At 38.0% G+C, this 21,885-nt stretch overlaps 1 protein-coding gene across 1 annotated transcript in view; it reads left to right on the forward strand.

Annotated features, from left to right (window-relative positions):
- The window catches only part of Scn11a (sodium voltage-gated channel alpha subunit 11), an 86,493-nt gene extending 65,305 nt beyond the window's left edge, over window positions 1–21,188 (forward strand). Inside the window, exons 23-26 of the mRNA XM_078026470.1 lie at window positions 4,442–4,583; window positions 10,117–10,217; window positions 16,384–16,654; window positions 19,586–21,188. Of these exons, the coding sequence (XP_077882596.1) occupies window positions 4,442–4,583; window positions 10,117–10,217; window positions 16,384–16,654; window positions 19,586–20,613 (1,542 nt within the window). The 3' untranslated portion in view covers window positions 20,614–21,188. The remainder of the gene's footprint in view (window positions 1–4,441; window positions 4,584–10,116; window positions 10,218–16,383; window positions 16,655–19,585) is intronic.
- Window positions 21,189–21,885: the final 697 nt, after the last annotated feature.

The raw sequence follows: 21,885 nt of genomic DNA on the forward strand, positions 1-21,885 counted from the left end.
GCCTCCCAAGACTCCAGGTTCCCTGCAGACTAGAGGGGTTTCTGGTGATTGCCGATTGTTGGATTCCAGTAAAAAAAAAAAAAAAAAAATAGTTGCCCAAAGCCACAGAGTAAGCAAATGGTTGAATGGAGAATAAAATCAATGGGGGAGGTGTGTATTTTTTTTTCTTATCAGGCACATGTGTGTGCATTGTTCTGTTTGTGGGTCTGCAGGGTGGATGCCTGACACATGGTAAGTGTTTAAATGTGTAAGAGGGCAGTGGCAATGGAGATGGTATGAGTACTATAACAGACATGTTAAGGAATGCAAATTTGTCTTTATGGTCATTCTAGTTCTCATTATAAATTCACAGACTGTCATTATGAGTTCATAGATAGATAATGCATAGCAACATATCTGAATTTGCTTTATTCTGAGTATGTTAATAAAATCCAGTTTCTGGAAAGGAAAAGCTAGTAGTAGAAACTTAAGTGTTTATAATAATTATACAATTATATTACACATATATACAATTTATACTATAGCATTTATGTTATATAAATATATATTATATATACAATATAATATTATAGTTATACTATGTAACAAAGGACACATTTTAAAATATTGATGTATTCATTTGTTTTTTCCTTTCGAATACATGAACTTAACATTAGTTTGTGTTGGGCGTTCATCTGCCTTGAGGTGGAAGTGTGGGGTATGAAGGAAAGCTTCTGCAGATGTATGGCAGAAGAGGTGTGTGGCTTACCAGGATGAATGCTGGAGGTGGGGTGGAAGTGTGTGGAAGGGTGCCTATTTGTGGTTCTGGTCTTAGTGTGCACTACCTGTTGTATACTGACCGATGCATTATGACCCTTGTCTGCAAAATCACAGGGCATCCTACTGGTATTAAATATTGCAGTTTCAACTGGTAAATACCTGGGCCATTTTCCCCTATCAATTCTTCATGGCCTCACACAGACTCTCAGATTAAATAGTAATGACATGGAAAACAGTATTGAAGTTTCTCAAAAAAATAGAAATAAAACTTATATATGACTCCTTCTCATGGTCCCTGGCCTAAAAGACTACTCCTATCCTTTGCTACAAGGTCTACCATGGCAGGTCCATGACTATCAACTCCATATCTAAGCCACATGGGAAGTGAGAGATTCAAGAAACCTCTCTCTACCTGATTATGCTTCCCCAGGATCTTAGGTCAGCCTGCCTACCCAGTATATCCCAGGTCTTCCAAGAAGTAGTTTCCTCTCAGAAAAATACAGATTAAAGCAAGAACATCTTCTTTGCCTTCCACATTCCACTCAATTTATTGGACCCCATCTTCCCTCTCCAGACCAAAGAGAAAGAATCAGGACATACATCTTGAAGCTCTGATTATGTTTCTTTTCCACCCCCCTCAATTTCCTCCTCTTGTCTAAACCACCCTCACATAAAATTTGTCTACTCTAAGACCTTGATATGGCCAAAGAGGGACATGAAGGAATGTAGATATTCTTATTTCTCAAGGCAATAACAACTTGCAAGCCTACTAGCCCATTGCGTTATCTTATTTTAAATGTCAGATGCCGAACCTTAATTCTTTCTTCCCATTATATTATTTCTGTCCTAATGCCTGTTCTTTGTTGAAATAAATGGAAGCCTCAAGCCAACTGGGATGAAAGCCAGGTCTTTAAGGCATAAGAGAAAAGTATTTTTAATAACTGTCTCCATTACCCGAGGCTATATGAGAGGTGTTGAATAACAAATATAAATATACTTCAGTGGCAATGGAGCTCTTGACAGTGCTAGCTATATCTGTGAATATGATCAGGAAGAAGAAAGAGAAATCTCATCATCTACCTAACATGCGTGCATGAATCCAATGGCAATATGTGCAAACTATTCACCCAACAAGGGATTAATAGCCAAAATATGTAAGAAACTAATCCAACTTTAAATGGCCAAATGACTTGAATAGACATTTCTCAAAAGAGGATATACAAATAGCCAACAAGTATAAGAAAAAAATGCTCAACATTACCAATCATCAGAGGAGTGCAGATCAAAATCACAACGAGTTATCATCTCAATCCAGTTAGAATAGCTATTGTCAAGACCCAAAATTTCTTAACAAATGCTGCTAAGGATGCAGAGAAAGGAGAGCCTTCATACAACAATGGTGGAAATGTAAAATAGTAATGACATGGACAACAGTATTGAGGTTCCTCAAAAAAAATAGAAATAAAACTTACATATGACTCAGTGACCTCACTAGTGGGTATATGTTCAAAGGGATTGAAATGAGTATGTTAAAGAGGCAGGTTCATTCCTGTTTATTGTAGCACTATTCATAATAGCCAAGATATGGAACCAACCTAGGTGTCCACCAATAGATGAATGGATTGAGAAAGCATGGTATGTATACACCATGGAATATTATCCACCACATGAGTGAATAAAATCGTGTCACTTGCAATATCGATGAAACTGACGGTGTTATCTTAAATGAACATATGCAATACCTGGCACCAAAAGCCAGGTATTGCATATTCTCACTTATATCTGGAAGCTAACATATTGATCTGACAGAAGTAGAGAGTAAATAATGGTTACTAGAGTCTGAGAAGGGCATACGGCTGGAGGAGAGAGGATGATAAATGGCTACAGGAATATAGTTATATAGGAAGAATAACTCATGTTCTATAGCCTGGTTGCACAACTGAGGTTGACAGCAAATAATTGAATATTTTAAAATAGCCAGAAGAGAGGATTTTTAATGTTCTCAACACAAAGAAATGATAAATGTCTGAGGTTATAGATATGTCAATTACCCTGATCAGATCATTGCATATTATATATGTGTATTGAAATTATGTCAATTTAAAATGTGTATTTCTATAATATTAAATACTTATTTAATTTTATACACACACACATATAATTTTTTAAAGTAATGTAAGGAACTTGGATGAAAAGAATCTCAGATGCTTTTGGCTATTTCTTTAACTGGGAGAACTGCGGCCAATTTTTGTCCCTTCTAGAGCTTGATTGTTCATTCATTCATTTATGAATTCATTCCATGTATATGAGAACCTACATATCAGGAGGTGTGCTAGGCACTAGGAATTCAGGAGTGAAGGAATGGAAACATACACAGAACCATGAGAAAGGCAGTGGTCTCTGTATGACAGATGCAGTAGCTCAATAAAGTTGGGCAGTTTAGTCATTTCTGCCTACAGAGTATGTGCCCCTTCTCTGGTGGCCTTTCCTCCAGTTTGGTTCCCTCTAAATACAAATATATATATATATATATATATATATAGACACTCAGGGAGAATTTCTTTTTAAAAAAATAACTTTAAAAGTATGTTTTTTATTTCAATAAATCTAAGTAGGTCAAATTCCCACATAAAAGAGTTCTTGGTTGGTTTATAAAGTAAATGTAAACACATAAAAAAACATAATTCAGAGAAGTTAAATGTAAACAAATTGGTAAATATACACAAGGCAAATGTAAACCAAAAGAAAATTTGTGATCTTCATATAAAATGATATTTAGATGCCGTATCTTAGAATTGTATCAGCATACAAAGCACAATGAGAATATATAGACCACACGACAGAAGTTCATTTCAAGCCAAAATGTAGGAGATAACAATAAAAAGAAATTCAACTACTGGTGGAAAACTTGAAATATATTGTCAATGTTAAAAAACGAGGAAGAAGAGCTGGGGTTGTGGCTCAGTAGTGGAGTGCTTGCCTAGCATGTGTGAGGCACAGGGCTCAATCCTCAGCACCACATAGAAGTAAATAAAGGTCCATTAACAACTAAAAAAATATATATTTTTTAAAAAAGAGGAATATGTTTGAATTTCTTTTTTTTTTTTTCCTATGGTGCTGGGGATTGAACCCAGGGCCTTGTGCATGCAAGGAAAGCACTCTACCAACTGAGCTATATCCCCAGCCCAAAATCTTTTGACTTTTGAATTCATTCAAGTCTCTGCTGAAGACTGAAGCTTTAATTCATTTCTTCATATCCAGGTTCTATTCTCTTCTGTCTTACACTGGTGCCCTGAGAAGCTGAACTCTTTTTTTTTTTTAAATTATTTTGTATTAGTTCATTTTGACATAATTATATAAACATGGAATATAATTTGCCATGCTCAGGAGGCTTTCAAAAAGCAAATTGAATCATTCCACACCTCTCTCACAATCCTCTAATGATTCTCCATTGCTCAGAAGAAAAGCCTGAGCCTCCCTGACCCTGTATTCCTACCATGTGCACCATTCAAGCTAAGCAAGGGCTTTCCAGAGGGACCAGGGCCATCAGGAGGAGGTTAAGGGTGTGATGTTGCTGGTAAAAAGAAAAAAAAAATGTTTTGGTCTTGTAAGTAAAACAGCTAGGATGGTTTAATTTTTCTTAAATAATTGTTTTTTCTCTCATTAAAAAAATCCCTAACAGGAAGAAAAACAGCCAGCATTTGAGGCAAAACCACTCATGTACCTTTACTTTGTTGTTTTTATCATCTTTGGGTCATTCTTCACTCTGAATCTCTTTATTGGTGTTATTATTGACAACTTCAACCAACAGCAGAAAAAGATAAGTATCTAAGTTATCCTGGCTTGGTAAATTCCATCTCAGTTCTGCCAACAGCTTTTCTTTTTCTTTCTTTTTAATTTTTAAAAATTTATCCTAATTAGTTATACATGACAGCAGAATGCATTTCGTTGTGCACAAATGGAGCACAACTTTTCATTTCTCTGGTTGTACACGATATAGAGTCACACCGTTTGTGCAATCATACATGCACTTAGGGTAATGACATCCGACCTAGATGCCCTTCGATAGATGAATGGATAAAGAAACTGTGGTGTATATACACAATGGAATATTACTCAGCATTGAAAAACAATAAAATTATGGCATCTGCCAAGGGCTTTAATGGGACATGATTCTGATGTAGACTATTGTGCCGAGAAGCCTCTATTATCTGCTTAAGAAAAAAAGCTTGTGCCTGAGAAGATCCTCCAGAATAAGACCAAAAGGGAATGCAAACTTCTGGGTGTTATTAAGTCGTTATTTTTATGTTTATCGTATCCTTCAATGGACATTGTTGTTGTTGAGATTAAATCTGATAATAATTGAATTTGAAAAGAATAGCAATCACCAGGATTAGTATTTATGACCTAGAGTCATATTTTAATAACATTCCAAGTTTTTTTTTTAAATCCATGATTAAAAAGTATGAACTTTCCTGTTTCAGCAAACTTTTGTCCTGGTTCCCAGCATTAGTTTCAGCAGATCTATTGAACTTACTTGGAAAGATCACTGAGGAAGAGGAAGAGCTAGAGAGGTCTTTCCCCATGCATTATAATAAACAGATGTTTATTTTTCTGATTCCAAAATCCACAGGAGCTTCATACTAAGAGTAGTAAATTAAGGAACATAAAAATAAAATATATATATATCACCTGAGAGCAATCACCTAATGGTAACCACTTGAGATAGTGACTCTTAACATTTTAGTATAATTCTCTCCAGTAATTTTCTAACTAAACATATAATTTCTTTTACTTAGTTGGAATTCCTTATATTTTTAATTTTATAGTTTATGAGCTCATTAGTTATCATTCCTATGACATAAAATATTTTTTGCTATAATTTTCAAAGCTGAATTGTATTCCATACTATGGATAACAACAATCCTGATCAATGTTTTGGGACATTTAGGTCATTGTAAACTTCTTGTTCTTTTAAAAGCAATAATAAATATTCCTCTGGATTTTTTATTATTTTCTCAAGATAAGTTCCAAGAATTAGAATATTTAAGGCTTTAAAAGTATCATCAAATTACCTCCCAGAAATGCTGTGGTAGCTAGCCTTCTCTTGCAGGATATGAGAATGAGTGGTTACTCACCATTCTGATGGGTATAATTTATAATCTTCTCTAGATTTATGAGGAAAGGGTTATCTCATTGTTTTATATTTGTGTGTTTGATCATTAGTGAGGTTACACATTTGTAACACATTCAAAGAATCCTATGGTTTATCTTCTATGTTGAAGATGACATATTTTTCTTATACATTTTTAAATAGTAAGTCCACTTTGTGGCTTGCTTCTTAAATTTTTTGTAATGACATTTGACTTACAGATACGTTAATGGAGTCCAACTGCTAAGTTTGTCCTTCTGGGTTCCTTTTCTCACATTTATGAATGAAAGGCATTTCTTGATTCTGAAATCAAGTAGCTAAATATTCACCTGTGGTATTATTATTTTTATTTTTTAAGCCTTTTTAAAAATTTTTTTTACTGTTGAAATCTTGTCATTCATACAAATTGTACCTTGGTACCATCTAGCCTTCTTACCGTCTGCTGGGAAAGTTATTTGCTATTGTTACACCAACTGTATTGCTTCTGCTACTCCAGACTGTGGAAGCAATGAATTCACCTCTGTTATAGGCATCTTGATTGCAATCAATATCTGCAATTTGGACGCCAGTCCTTGTGATTTTAGATTTAAGCTCACATTAGAAGTGATTGTTTTGATCAATTCATAACATCCTTTTGTTTTATCTTGTAGAAAGTCTCAAATATGCACAAGAGTATACTAGCACAACATTTATTGACTTAAGAACATCTACACCTTTACTCAATTCTGCTCCTGGATTTTTTTTTAAGGGGGGAGAGAGAGAGAGAGAGAGAGAGAGAGAGAGAGAGAGAGAGAGAGAGAGAGAGAGAGAGAGAGAGAGAGAGGAGAGAGAATTTTAAAAAATATTTATTGTTTAGTTTTCGGTGGACACAACATCTTTATTTTATTTTTATGTGGTGCTGAGGATCGAACCCAGCGCCCCTCGCATGCCAGGTGAGCACATTACTGCTTGAGCCGAATCCCCAGCCCCTGGATTTGTTTTATGGAGTAAAATGACAAGACATCACATCATTTCATTCATAAATATTTCAGAACACATTTCTTTTTTATTTATTACAATTATCTACACATATTAATTGTACAGATTAATGGATTCTCTGTGATTTTCTATACATGCATGATGTACATTAACATAACCACAATTCCATTATCACACCTAAAAAATTTATTCTTTGAATTCATCAAATACTCCATCTATGTTCAAATGCATCTTTAAGATTCTTTTTTTTTTTTTTTTAGAATTTTAGTATTTATTTTTTAGTTTTTGGCGGACACAACATCTGTTTTTTGTTTTTGTATGTGGTGCTGAGGATCGAACCCGGGCTGCACGCATGCCAGGCGAGCACGCTACTACTTGAGCCATGTCCCCAGCCCTGTCTTTAAGATTCTTTAATGATTTGTTTGTTTATTTTATTTATTCATTTCTATTAAAGTTGTGTTTTCAAATCAGGGTTCAAATGAGGTCCTCCCATCTGACAGTATTTTTTTTTTTGATGTGACAAGATGTTCCAGGCTTAGGTTGTACCCTTTCTGTTCTTACCTAAAATCAGCCATTTCCCTAAGGAGTGCTAGTTTTTCTTTTTTCCCATGCCCTCCCCCATTATGGATCAGCATTCACTTATCGGAGAGAAATGGTTGTTGTTTGTTTGTTTCGCTTTTTGTTTTTTATGGAAAATGATGTCTCAAGACTGCAATCCAGAAATTGTCATCATTTCTAGGTCTTTCTAGTGGATAGAGCTACTTCAAATTCAGGAATAGAAGGAAATATATGTGTAGAAATATGCATATATACAATTTATATAACCTCTTATCACATCTTATCTCTCCTTTTCCACACTGAAAAATCTGGTTCTCAGAGCATAGGAGATGATGATAAATTTAAAATTACCACCATGACTCACTTTCTTTATCCCATAACACACCTGTGATTACTAAAAGATTTATTTCTGCCCATCATCCCCCAAGCAACCTGATTACCTTCTAGGTCAACTTCTAGGGCTATGTATCTTTGGTCTACACTCAGGAAGTAAATTCTAACCCCACACTCTGATCAAGAGAGGTCTGGAGTCTCCGAGTATCAGAAAAGGTGGTGTTTTGCTCCTGGTCCAGACTGAGTTTTGTGGTGTCTTTAATTGCTAAGAGACAGAGGCTGTTTTATTCTTCACGCTGTCATTGGAAGCCATTGGAAAGGAACAGAGTCTTGCCAGGTCCTGTGGGCTTCCCTCTGTTCACATTAGCCCATGTTTTTTTTTTTGGGGGGGGCGGGGAATGGGCAATACTGGAGATTAAACTCAGGGACACTGGACCACTGAGCCACATCCCCAGCCCTATTTTGTAGTTTATTTAGAGACAAGATCTCACTGAGTTGCTTAGCACCTGGCTTTTTGCTGGGTCTGGCTTTGAACCCATGATCCTCCTGTCTCAGCCTCTCAAACTGCTGGGATTACTGATGTCTGCCACTGTACCCAGGTACCCATGGTCTTTTATTTTTTAATTAATTAATTAATTATAATTAGGTATATATGACAGCAGAATGCATTTTGATTCATCGCACACAATTGCAGCACAATGTTTCATTTCTCTGGTTGTACATGACATAGTGTTGCACCATATGTGCAGTCATACATGTAACTAGGATCACAATGTCCATCTCATTCCACCATCTTTCCTGCCCACATTTTCCTTCTTTTCCTTCCCTCCCCATTGCTCAAAGTTACTCCATTTTTCCCATGCCCTCCCCCATTATGGATCAGCATCCACTTATCAGAGAAAAAATCTGGCTTTTGGTTTTTGGGAATTGGTTTACTTTACTCAGCATGATATTCTCCAACGCCAACAATTTACCTGTAAATGCCATGATTTTATTCTCTTTTAAGCTGAGTAATATTCCATTGTGTATATAGACCACCGTTTCTTTATCCATCCATCTACTGAAAGGCATCTAGGTTGGTTCCACAATTTAGCTATTATGAGTTGAGCTGCTATAAACATTGATGTGGCTGTGTCACTGTAGTATGCTGATTTTAAGTCCTTTGGGTATAGACCGAGGAGTGGAATAGCTGGGTCAAATGGTGGTTCCATTCCAAGTTTTCTAAGGAATCTCCATACTGCTTTCCAGATTGGCTGCACCAATTTGCAGTCCCACCAGCAATGTATGAGTGTGCCTTTCCCCCCACATCCTTGCCAACAGTTATTGTTGTTTGTATTCTTGAAAACTGCCATTCTGACTGGAGTGAGATGAAATCTTAGAGTAGTTTGGATTTGCATTTCTCTAATTACTAGAGATGTTGAACATTTTTCCATGGTCTTTTTTGAATGTCCACCTTACATTCAAGAAAACCCAAGATTCTAGTTTATAGAGATTAGCAAATGCTCTTAGGCCAACTCTGGCTTTAGAGCTACTCGACCACTCTAATTTCTTTCTTTCTCAATTTTTCAAAACCTGGAGATTTTTTTCTGTGCAAGTTCAGCTATACATTTAAAAAGATTTCTGTTATATTTGATTCAGCATTTCTAGATATTTTGCTTCCAAAATTTCCAGAAATTAAAATCCTAGTCCATTTTTCTGTCTTTTTGTTGTTGTTGTTCAGTGGGTGAAAATAGCTTTAAAGGTCTGTAATTTTTTTCTGAAAGTGGCTCTAAACAGAATTCATACAATTTTATTGGTAGTATTACATGTGCTTATTGTTTGGGAGAATCTTAGTTGCCAGTTTGCAGAGTTTTTTGAAAATTTTTAAAAACTATTTTGTTAGTTTACTTTTTTGTGTGGTGCTGAGGATTGAACCCAGTGCCTCACATGTGCTAGGCAAGCACTGTACCACTGAGCCACAATCCCAGCCCGACTTTGCAGGGTTTTTAATCTAAATTTTTATTAATTCCTATAATTGTTGCCATGTGGTAGCATTTATACAATCTGAAATACATGCAGTTTTTATAGAGATTCTGGGAGAGGTTTGCAATTTGTAATCTCTGTTATAAAAAGTGAAATACAATTATAAAATTTACTTTATTTCTCCCTTAAACTGTTTCTTTCCACCTTTCCCCTCAAGTTCATCTTTTTTTTTGCTGCCCTTGAAATTTTAGTAATTATTGATAGAAATGCAATGAAACTTTAAAATCGTGTCTAAAAATTCAGAATTTGATCCCCCCCCCAAAAAAAACCTGTTAAGGGTAAATAAATAACTCTCATCTTCTCCTTATACTTAGGTGGCCAAGACATTTTTATGACAGAAGAACAAAAGAAATATTACAGTGCAATGAAAAAACTAGGAACCAAGAAACCTCAAAAACCCATTCCAAGGCCTCTGGTGAGAGAAATCTAATGATTCTAAATATATAACCTAGATAAGAGATTTTCAGGAACTCAGTTTTCTGCAAAGCCATCCTGTAAACTTGTACAATTTGCATACTTATCTAAGAACTCAAGAAAACCCCAGATACATGCAATTCCTAAGGAAATTAGGTATTCATATTCATTAGAAAGAGCCTGGGCAAGAAGTTCAATGTTCGTTTTTAGTGACTGCACCACAAGTGCATGGCATTGATGCAAACTTAGCAGCTCGTTTGAACTTAACCAGTTTAAAATGTACTTAAAACGTTCTTGACCAGCGTGTGTGAGGTTGCTTGTGTGAGACTGAGGTCACGCCTACTCACTTCCACTTTATAATGAACACTGTGTATCATGGATTCAGCGACTTTTTCCGTAAAGGGCTAGATAGCAACCACTTTAGGCTTTGATGGCCCTGTGGTCTCCAGCCCGACTACCGCATTCTACTCTTGTGGCAATAAATACAGCAATCATAGACAGTAAAGGACAAATGAATGTGGCTATTATTCATTCTGAGCTCATGGACAAAAAATAAAACAACAACAACAACAACAACAACAACAACAACAACAACCCAGCCTGGTTGGCTTTCACCACTGGGCCATAATTTGCTTACCCTGCTCTCTCTGAATCCTGATTGGTCAGGAACTATGGGTCAATACAGCAGCAGCCCCTTTGTGCTTGCTCTGTGCAGTGGATTAGAAAGTACAGGTTAAGCATGCCTAAATCCAGACCCTGAAATTGGAACATGCTCCAAAATACAGTGCTTTTTGATTAGCGATGACGCCAACACATGAAAAATCCCACTTCTGACCTCGAGTGATGGGTCACTGTCAAAATGTGGATGTACCAAAAATATTGTATAAAATTACCTTCAGGCTATGTGTAGAAGGCAAATATGAAGCTCAGATTAATTTGTGGAGGTACTGAGGATTAAACCCAGGTGGGCTTTACCACTCAGCTACATCTCCAGTCCTTCTTTTTTTTTTACAATTTTGAGACAGGGTCTCACTAAGTTGCTGAGGGCCTTGCTAAATGGCTGAGGTTGGCCTGAAACTTGCAATCCTTTTGCCTCAGCCTCCCCAGTCACTGGAATTACAGGTGTGACCCAGGATAAGTGAATTTTGTGTTTAGACTTGGGTCTCATCCCGGAGATATTTCATTATGTACATGCAAATACTTACAAATTCAAAGACATCCAAAATCCAAAACATTTCTTGTCCCAACCATTTTGGATAAGAGATAACCTGCAAAATAGAGGGCACATTTGTTATCTCTGAGCTGTGAGTTGGAAAGCTTCTATGGCAGGGAGGCTCAGTGGGGACTGAGAAGTTGAGAGAAAAGGACTGGAAGGCAGGCGTGCTATATGAAGCATGTGGAGAATTTGGAGATTTTTCATTTGAACATAAAACCTGAAAAGGCCAAAGGTATGTTCTATTTACTGCTATTCCCAGAACTCAAAACAGCTGGTGTAAAGTGTGTTCTCATTAATTTCTTTTTTTTCCATTTTTTTTATTGATTGTTCAAAACATTACAGAGCTCATGATATATCATCTTTCATACATTTTACTCAATTGGGTTTTGAACTCCCCAAATACATAATGCAGACTCACTTCTGTTACATACTCACATTTTTACATAATGGCATATTAGTGACTGTTGTATTCTGCTACCTTTCCTATCCCCTACTATCCCCCCTCCCCTCCCCTCCCCTCCCATCTTCCCTCTCTACCTCCTCTGCTGTTGTTCAATTCTCTCCCCTTTTTTCCCCCTCCCCCTTGCCCCTCATAACCTCTTATAATTTTGTGTATCACTGAAGGTCTCCTACCATTTCCATATGTTTTCCCTTCTCTCTTCCTTTCTCTCCCCCCATTCGTCTTAGTTTACTGTTAGTCTTTTCCTCATGCTCTTCCTTCCTGTTCTATTCTTAGTGGCTCTCTTTATATCAAAGAAGACATTTGACATTTGTTTTTTAGGGCTTGGCTAGCTTCACTTAACATAATCTGCTCTAATGCCATCCATTTCCCTGCAAATTCTATGATTTTGTCGTTTCTTAGTGCTGCATAATACTCCATTGTGTATAGCTGCCACAATTTTTTTATCCACTCATCTATTGAAGGGCATCTAGGTTGGTTCCACAGTCTAGCTATTGTGAATTGTGCTGCTATAATCATTGATGTGGCCGTATCCGTATAGTGCGCTCTTTTAAGGTACTCAGGGAATAGTCCAAGAAGGGCAATAGCTGGGTAAATGGTGGATCCATTCCCAGCTTTCCCAGGAATCTCCATACTGCTTTCCAAATTGGCCTCACCATTTTGCAGTCCCACCAGCAGTGTACAGGTGTGCCCTTTTCCCCACATCCTCGCCAACACTTATTGTTGTTTGACTTCATAATGGCTGCCAATCTTACAGGAGTGAAATGGTATCTTAGGGTGGTTTTGATTTGCATTTCTCTGATTGCTAGAGATGGTGAGCATTTTCTCGTGTGCTTGTGGATTGATTGTATGTCCTCCTCTGAGAAGTGTCTGTTCAGGTCCTTAGCCCATTTGTTGATTGGATTATTTGTTATCTTATTGTTTAATTTTTTGAGTTCTTTGTACATTCTGGATATTAGGGCTCTATCTGAGGTGTGAGGGGTAAAAATTTGTTCCCAGGATGTAGGCTCTCTATTGACCTCTTTTACTGTTTCTCTTGCTGAGAAAAAACTTTTTAGTTTAAGTAGGTCCCATTTGTTTATTCTTGTTATTAACTCTTGGGCTACGGGTGTTCTATTAAGGAATTTGGAGCCCGACCCCACAATATGTAGATTGTAGCCAACTTTTCCTTCTGCGTCTGATAGAAGGAAAAGTTGGCTACGATTAATTTCTTTTTGAATGAAAGACTGTGTTTTAGGACATAAACAGAGTTCCACTAGGATTAAATATTTGTGTTACACTAAAAGTGTCTGTGAATTTCAGGGCCAAGTGTTTACAATTTATCCTTTGAAATAGTGAGGGAATTTTTGGCCACAGGTGAATGATATAATTGTATTTGGAGAGGTTTAATATGTTAACAGTATGTGAAACTTCAGTGTAGCTCAATCACATCTGGATTTAATAATCTTCATTATTAGACTTGGTTAGATGGTTTGTAAAACTCTTACGCTAAATACAAACGAATGAAATATATCCAAAATAAACTTAAAAAATTAGAAGCTTAAAAAAAATACCAATCTCAGGGCTGGGGCTGTAGCTCAGTGGCAGAGCACTTGCCTAGCATGTGTGAGGCACTGGCTTCCATCCTCAGCAGCACATAAAAATAAAATAAAGGTATTTTTAAAAATACCAATCTCACTTTCTAGTACTCCTTTCACTTTGAAGTTCTTATTTGGACTTGAGCCAACAAAACAAGACCCAGAGACTGTGTTTTCTTGTGCTTATTATACAACCACTGGCTTAATACCAGTTGGTCCAGGGATTCGAATTCACTAATTCAAAGACTCACAAGACACTGCATGTTCCCCCATATTTTCCAGTTTGTTTCAAGCAGTGCAGCACACAGCCAAACAGACCTTCAGGCACAGATAAAGCTCCTTGACCCCTCCACTGCACAGGGCATGCGAGACATGAGACATCAACCTAAAGTGGTTTGTGGAGGACTTTCCTGCAGGAAAGCTGTCACCTCCTTTCCTTAACCATCTTCTATAGCATGTTTATCCAGGGGTTATCTGGAAGCAGGTGCCAAGCCCCAGGCCTCCCTGTGTAGCCACAACCCACAGTCAAGCCTTCAACGAATGGTTCTGATACAGTCTCTCCAGCTAACACTGCATATATATCTTAATATAAGTTAATGGATCTTAACTTGTCTATTTTGGAGATCAGTGTGGCATGAATAAACCCAATATCATGTTCCCAGATGTCCCTGAGCCTGAGATAAGACTTTAAGTCAACTCTTAACCTATCACCCCCAACTTCACCTCCATAGAGATTTTTTTTAAATCTCTAAAATCTAAACCTTATATTTTGACTTTGAGAAAAAAATCTGTAGCAATGACCCACGGAAGAAAATACAATTGGTTTAGCCTGAGCATTGCTGTATTTCATTTCTAGCAATAGAGGAAAGGATTTGGAGTCACTTCTGGTTTCTCCTGAAGCATCCCATCCCCACAATGTGAATTCATTACTTGGTTTAAAAATCAGTGCTGGTTGGCAGTGGTACACACCTGTAATCCCAGAGATTTATGGGCTTGAGGCAGGAGGATCACAAATTTGAGGCCCAGCCTCAGCAACTTAGCAAGACCCTGTCTCAAAATAAAACATTAAAAGGGCTGGGGATGTGACTCAGTGGTAAAATGCCCCTGGGTTCAATACCTGGTACCCCCCAAAATAAAATATAATAATAATAATAATTTTTAAGAGTCTGTATATTCTGAAGTCTGTATATTGATCATCTAAAACTTTAGTAGTTTATACTCATAATCTCTATTTGTCTAAATGTTAGATTTAACTCGAAAGCCAGTACTTAGCACCCCCCACATTTCTTCTTGCCCCTTGTTCTGCTTCCCTGAAGAGCACCCTTGAACATATCTCTTCTCCATCTCCTTACTGACATTCCACATGCATCCTTACCTGGGAAATGGTTGGATTTCCACTGTCTCCTCAGGACTCCTTGATAAAATCCTAGGACTTCCAACACATGGCTTGAAAATTACCTACTTATACATAACATCCCTTCCATATGATCTGTACCCTTCTTCTTGTTGCCTTGAATGACATCAGTCACTTTCATGGTTTTGATTCATATCAGTGTTGATGGCTATGGAACTCTCCATATCTGCCTTCCAAATTTTGCATTTGAGCTCAAAACACACACCTCTGCCTGCTCCTGGCCCTTATATGCCCCACTGACACCTCTAACTTGACATGCTCAGGACAGATCTCATCTCTTTCCCTCAAAAACTCCTCATTCTCTGGATGTTGAAATGAACCGACTAACCAGAAACAATAGCCTCTGCCTTGTCTGTCCCATAGTCCCCTTCATCCCAACACTCCAACTGTTCCTGTCTCAACCTCTGCATAGCTTTTAAACTTGCATGTGGTATTTTTTCCTACTGGTACCACCACAAACCTACATCATCTTTTGCTGTTTTACCATAACAGATCCCTGGGAGTTCTAATGATGCATTCTTAGGGATCCATGAGTTTGCTAAATAGAACAGTATGTGCATTCTTTGATTCAATGATAATATAAAACAATCAAATATATACATGTATTGAAAAACAACCAACATATAGTCAAAAAGCCATCCAATCTCAGGTCTGAGTTTGTGTTTCAGAATAGTTTTGCGCTCAATAAAGTATCAGGTAGTGTTTCATAGCAGAAGAGTTAAAGAAAATAATGAAATATTCGAGGTTTGATTCTTTTTTCTGTATATGCAAACTAGTTAGAAATTGGACCAGAGCTGTCAGTTTATAGTCACATTAAGGGCAGTACACTGGCTACATAGAAGTCAATATGCAAGCTGATCATCAATAATAATAGGAAATAATCATTTATGTTTTTTCAGTTTGGGTAATTATTGGATTAGAACCCTATTTATCTACCCTATTCTAGCAAGAATTAGAAAAGAATTGGCTGAACACAGAGTTTTGGTTAAGTTATAAAATTTCTTATTGTTCTGAACTGATAAACAGAAGTTTGGAGATGTTCGTTCCCATTTTGCCCAAGACACTTATGTAAGCAAATGTTCTCTGCATTAATATTTTTGAAGTAAAAATACCAAAACAGATGAAATATTGGAGATCAAGGTTCATCCTTTTATTATTAAATCCAGTGGGAGCTGTTTTGCTTCAGTAAAACAACATCATCCATCACCTCAAAGTTACGTTGCTCCCAAGAATTTTTTATCTACAGTTTTTGCTTTAAAGTAGAATTAAAATTTTAAGCTTAAAAACAGTTATCTAATTAAATTTAAATGAATTTAAGGCAACACTGGGGATCTATAAGAATATCTTGCCCTTTGGAAAAGTCTGTTTTTATTTCAAGGAACTGCCTACTTGTAAGAAAGAACAAATTCTGTTGTATTAACATGTCTTTTAAATGTACCTGGTTTCATTCTGAAGACTCAAAATGACTCAATGATTTCTTCTTTTATTTTTTCTCCTCAGAACAAATGTCAAGGTCTTGTGTTTGACCTGGTCACACACCAGGTCTTTGACATCTTCATCATGAGTCTCATTGTCCTAAACATGGTTGGCATGATGGCTGAATCATATGATCAATCAGAAGACGTAACAGTTACTTTTGATTACATCAACATAGCCTTTGTGATCATCTTTACGATAGAGTGTCTCATCAAAATCTTTGCTTTGAGGCAATACTACTTCACCAATGGCTGGAACTTATTTGATTGTGTGGTCGTGGTTCTTTCTATTATTAGTAAGTAAAATCAGCAGCCAGAGAGGCTTTTAACTGAGAACCAGAAGTAAACCTGTAAACATTATAATTTGGAAGTATGTCCAAACTATCCAACAAAGCAACAAATTAGGCTTAATGCAGTGTCTGAAAAAAAAAAAAAACAGACAGGTGTACTAATGCCATCTCTAAAGGGGAGCTGCTAGGAGATAGAGAGTAATTTCCATTCCTTTGATTGTCAGCACCAATGAAATAGGTTTTTTTTCAATGGTGATGAACAAAATTAAAATGATTTAGAAATTCTTGTGGTGGTGCCTGATTTATACAGGTAATTGAATCAAAATCAACCTTTACTGTGCAACCATGAACTCTAATGAGCCCTCCATGATTTAAAGGATTTGGCACTTAATGCTCATGTTTTTGTTTTGTTCAAAATGCGCAAAGATGCTAGATCACAGTGATCGGATCATCTAACATTACTGGCCTTTCCCTCACTTCCTGTATGGGCCCATGGCCTATTCCAGACTGGGCTTCCAGGAGTGTCTGAGAGCAAGAAGCAGTGCTTTCTCTTTATTCTGAATCTATGTTCACATCAATCCTAGGGTGAATGAGCCATGCTTCTCTCAACTGTTTTGACCCTGCTCACCTATTCATCCCAGACTACAAGCATATAAATTTCCCAAACCTAGGCAAGAAGAATGAGGGTTATTGCCATATACCTTTCTTTCTTTCTTTTTTTGGTGCTGGGGATCATGTGCTCTACTACTGAGTTATACCCCCACCCCCACCCCCAGCCCTTGCCAGACATCTTTTCATAAAACACACACAACTTTGAAATTAAATTCTTCGTAGCTAACTCATTGGCATTTACTCTTGGATTTTTGAAGCCTGGTTTTAACTAAACCATGGTCTAACGCTTTTTATGATTATGTAAAACTGTCCAGGGGCCCTTCTCCTAGTTCAACAAGCAACAAAAACAAGGAAAACTGATTTCACAAGTGGATGTTTTCATGCAATCTCAGAAATGATGCATCAAACAGATAAGATGGAGCAAAATATTTTGGTTCCTGTTGCTACTGAAGCAACACAGCCATGCCAGAGAGCAACAACAACAACAAAAAATGTCTCTAGTCTGCTCTAGTTTCTAAGCCATAAGGTTTATGTAGATAAAGTTTATAGTTAAATAGACCTTTAAACTTTATTAGTCAATTCCAATCACAAGTCCTGGTGAAATTGGAAGCAGCAATAAAAGCTAGAAAATGGTGTTAGGACAGGTCTGGGTCAGCCCTCTGGAAGCTCAGAGTCCTTCCTCTGATGGGCAAAGAGGCTCGTTCACTCCACAGCTCCTTCTGGGTGGTGCCTGGCATTGTACAGTTCCTGGAAATATCTCTGACATCTGTCCTTTGGACAGCTGCTAGACCATTGCAGTTACATGTGTCAAATAGCATTTTGTTCCAGTGAATGAGAAAATTTACCCCTTAAGCCAAATCCTACTTACCAGTGTGGGTGGAACTTAATGTGCCTTTGCCAGTTCATCTGCCATTCAACACTTAGTCTCAACACATTCCCAAGCTCCTTCCTAATCTTGTACAGTAAAACAAAACCAGAGCAAGTTGAGTGAGTCTCTCTCTAGGAGTTAGCAATCCAAGTGAGGAATTAAAGCATACTTGTCTTAAAGTATCAGAAAAAAAAACTAGGGACCAATAACATGCAACACAAAATACTAAGTTCAGAGAAAGGACAGATAACTGTGGACCTGATTAATCAAAGTCATATCTATGCAGAAGACAGACCTTTTTTAAAGGATGGATGTTGCTGAATTGGCACTTAATAAATTTCACTTGTTTCCCAGGGTCGACTTCTCAGTTAACATATGAATTAAATTTCTTTTTTTTAATATTTATTTTTTAGTTTTCGGTGGACACAACATCTTTGTTTTTGTATGTGGTGCTGAGGATTGATCCCGGGCCGCACACATGCCAGGCGAGCACGCTACTGCTTGAGCCACATCCCCAGCCCCATGAATTAAATTTCTTTGGCACAATGGGGCAGTTAGTAAAGGATATCATCAACTAGTTCTCTTTAGTCATTAGGTGATGGCAGAACCATTTTCACTGCCCATGACCCCTAATGACCTTAGAGCACCCTCAAAGCAAGAACAAGGCCAGGCCTACACAAGGCAAGCATGTTCCAGCCATTCTATAATATTTGGGCCAAAATGTGACTGCTTTCACCCCTGTATCACTTGCCTGGAGAGCAGGCAATGAGAGAACAAGGGTGACATTTTAGGCCAAATATTCAGATGTTTGCACAAAACTCTGCTTGAAGTGCGATTTCTGGGGTGTCCACCACAACAGAGAAAAGTATCTCCCAATTTCATGCCTCAAATTTTGTGGGCTCAGCCCTCTGGAATCCTTGGAGGAGCTTATTGACAAATGTGAGCAATCCATGGGGCAGCCTTAGCCTCAGATGAGCGTCCCAATGTCACTGTCTCCCTCTGGCCCTCCACACACCTGTAGCAAGGCTATATTTGAATTTCTCTAAATAAACAAGAACCTGTTCCTGTTAAGGAACTTTGGGGTTATTAGGGTTCCACAATATTCCCTGGTTGCTATGACTCAAGCCAGTCTCCAGTAGTAGAAATTTCTCCTTGACTCTGAAAGACTCCAAGTATATATAGTTTATCCTTTTTGCATTTTTATATTCAATAAATGAGGGAAATGATTTCATTTGCTGCTCTAAGAGTGGGCTTTAAAAATCCAATGTAGATAATGTTCATTAGGTGAGATAATTCTCAAAGTAGCCTTTCATAAATTATATTCATTTCTTTGAACGTCCAGGATATTTTATATAACTGACCCCATTGAAAGTGCTATGTAAAATTATATGGTCCTTAGAAATGATTCGCCATGTTAAAGATCAGGTGGAAATTCACTGGCTTTTCTCTTTCTCCAGGTACAATGGTCTCTGCCTTGGAAAATCAGGAGCACATTCCTTTTCCACCAACACTCTTCAGAATCGTGCGCCTGGCTCGGATTGGGCGCATCCTGAGACTTGTCAGGGCAGCACGAGGAATCAGGACCCTCCTTTTTGCTCTGATGATGTCCCTTCCCTCTCTGTTCAACATTGGTCTTCTACTCTTTCTGGTCATGTTTATTTATGCCATTTTAGGTATGAAATTTTTTTCCGAAGTGAAGAAAGACGCTGGGATCGATAACATATTCAACTTCAAAACTTTCGAAGGCAGCATGCTCTGTCTCTTCCAGATAACCACGTCAGCAGGCTGGGACTCCCTCCTCAACCCCATGCTGAATTCAGGAGACTCAGGTAATGCCACAGCCAACAGTCACCTCCCAGCTGTAGCCACCGCCTACTTTGTTAGTTACATCATCATCTCCTTCCTCATCGTGGTCAACATGTATATCGCTGTGATTTTAGAGAACTTCAATACAGCCACGGAAGAAAGTGAGGACCCTCTGGGGGAAGATGATTTTGAAATATTCTATGAAGTCTGGGAAAAGTTTGACCCTGAAGCCACACAGTTTATTGACTACTCTGCCCTTTCTGACTTTGCCGATGCCCTGCCTGAGCCTTTGCGTGTGGCCAAGCCAAATAAATTCCAGTTCCTTGTCATGGACTTGCCCATGGTGAGTGGGGATCGTCTCCACTGCATGGATATTCTCTTTGCCTTCACCACTAGGGTCCTTGGTGACTCCACTGGCCTGGATACCATGAAAGCTATGATGGAGGAAAAGTTCATGGAAGCCAATCCCTTCAGGAAGTTATATGAACCCATAGTCACTACCACCAAGAGAAAGGAAGAGGAAAGAGGTGCTGCTATCATTCAAAAGGCCTTTCGGAGGTACATGATGAAGATGACCAAGTGTGCCTTGGAAGACAGGCCTCCCGCGTCATTCCAGACACTTTGCAACGGAGACTTGTCAAGCTCCGAGGGAACCAAGGGCAAAGTGCACTATGACTGAGCCCCTCACCTCACCCCTACCTCACAGCCTCACAGTCCTGCCTCCAGCCTTAGCTCAGAGGTCTGCAGCTTGGTATAGGAACAAGCCGTGGACTCACTGGATGAGCCATTCTATTTTGGTTTTTGGACGGTAAGAAGTGATAGTTCAGTATTCATTTAAAATGATTCTTGCAGAGGTATAAGATAAGGCTACCTTAACTGTTTAAAATGCTGGTACTATTTTAGTAAGGAACAAGACATTAGATAGGGCTGCAGAGGATATCCTCACTAAAGTTAGGATTGAAACACTGTTTGACTGACATAAAAACAAAAGAATAAAACAACAAAAATCATGTTAAAATTTTAAAGTGTGTCCCCATATGTTTCTAGGTATAATACCTTTGCTGAATGATTTTCCAATGTGAGTATGTAGTTTAATCGCATAGAGCTCTTTTATGTGCTAAGTGAAAAATAAAAACCTGCCAATAAATGAGTTGCTTATCACAGATTTTTTTTCTTTTTGGCCAACATTAAGTATTTGGGGGTGTATCTCAAACCTAAAAGCACAATCTTGACTTGTCAGTTACCAAGCTGTCTTTTTGCAAGCTGCAATCTCTGTTATATATACTTAGCAAGTAAATAAATAAATGAGACTTTTCCATTTGTGCTTCATTGAGATAGTACACTAATATTTCCTTCTTGTTTGGTGGCTGCCTATGCGGTGGCTTAATGTGGGTCTTTGCTTGGAATTAAAGCTGGTGCCAGCAGTCTGTCTGATAAGTGTTTAACAAGGAGCTCTTCAGGGGGAAAAAAACCATTGCATTATAGCATTCACTGACTTCTGTGATGTGAATACTCCCATCACGGCTGATTTCAAGCTAACAACATGTTGGGAAAAGATGCCCATAATAAATTTTGGAGAGGTGGCCTGAGCTGGCTTCAATATACCATTAGTCAGAATTAATAAGGAAATCTTAGTTATAACATCTGCCTTGGACAGAGGGAGCATTTTAAAGCAATATTTGGGCTACAGGATGGGGGACCATAAGACATACTGGTTACCCAAGATGGCCGCGAATAGAGTGCTTCACACCCCGTGTACCGCGCCACTGCGCGGGTGGATAACAAGTTAGAACGACAAAAAACTATCTTGTTAGGAACTTATAGCAAAATGGGGGTGCACTGAAACCTAGAGGAAGGATTTCTAGCACCGAGGTCCGGTAATTGAGTCTCATACACGAGCCAACTGTGCGACCGGAGATCCAGGCTGACTGATGCGCGTGGCCCGCCCCTT

The sequence above is a fragment of the Ictidomys tridecemlineatus genome, chromosome 2 (assembly GCF_052094955.1).
Source record: "Ictidomys tridecemlineatus isolate mIctTri1 chromosome 2, mIctTri1.hap1, whole genome shotgun sequence".
In the NCBI taxonomy this organism is placed as follows: domain Eukaryota; kingdom Metazoa; phylum Chordata; class Mammalia; order Rodentia; family Sciuridae; genus Ictidomys; species Ictidomys tridecemlineatus.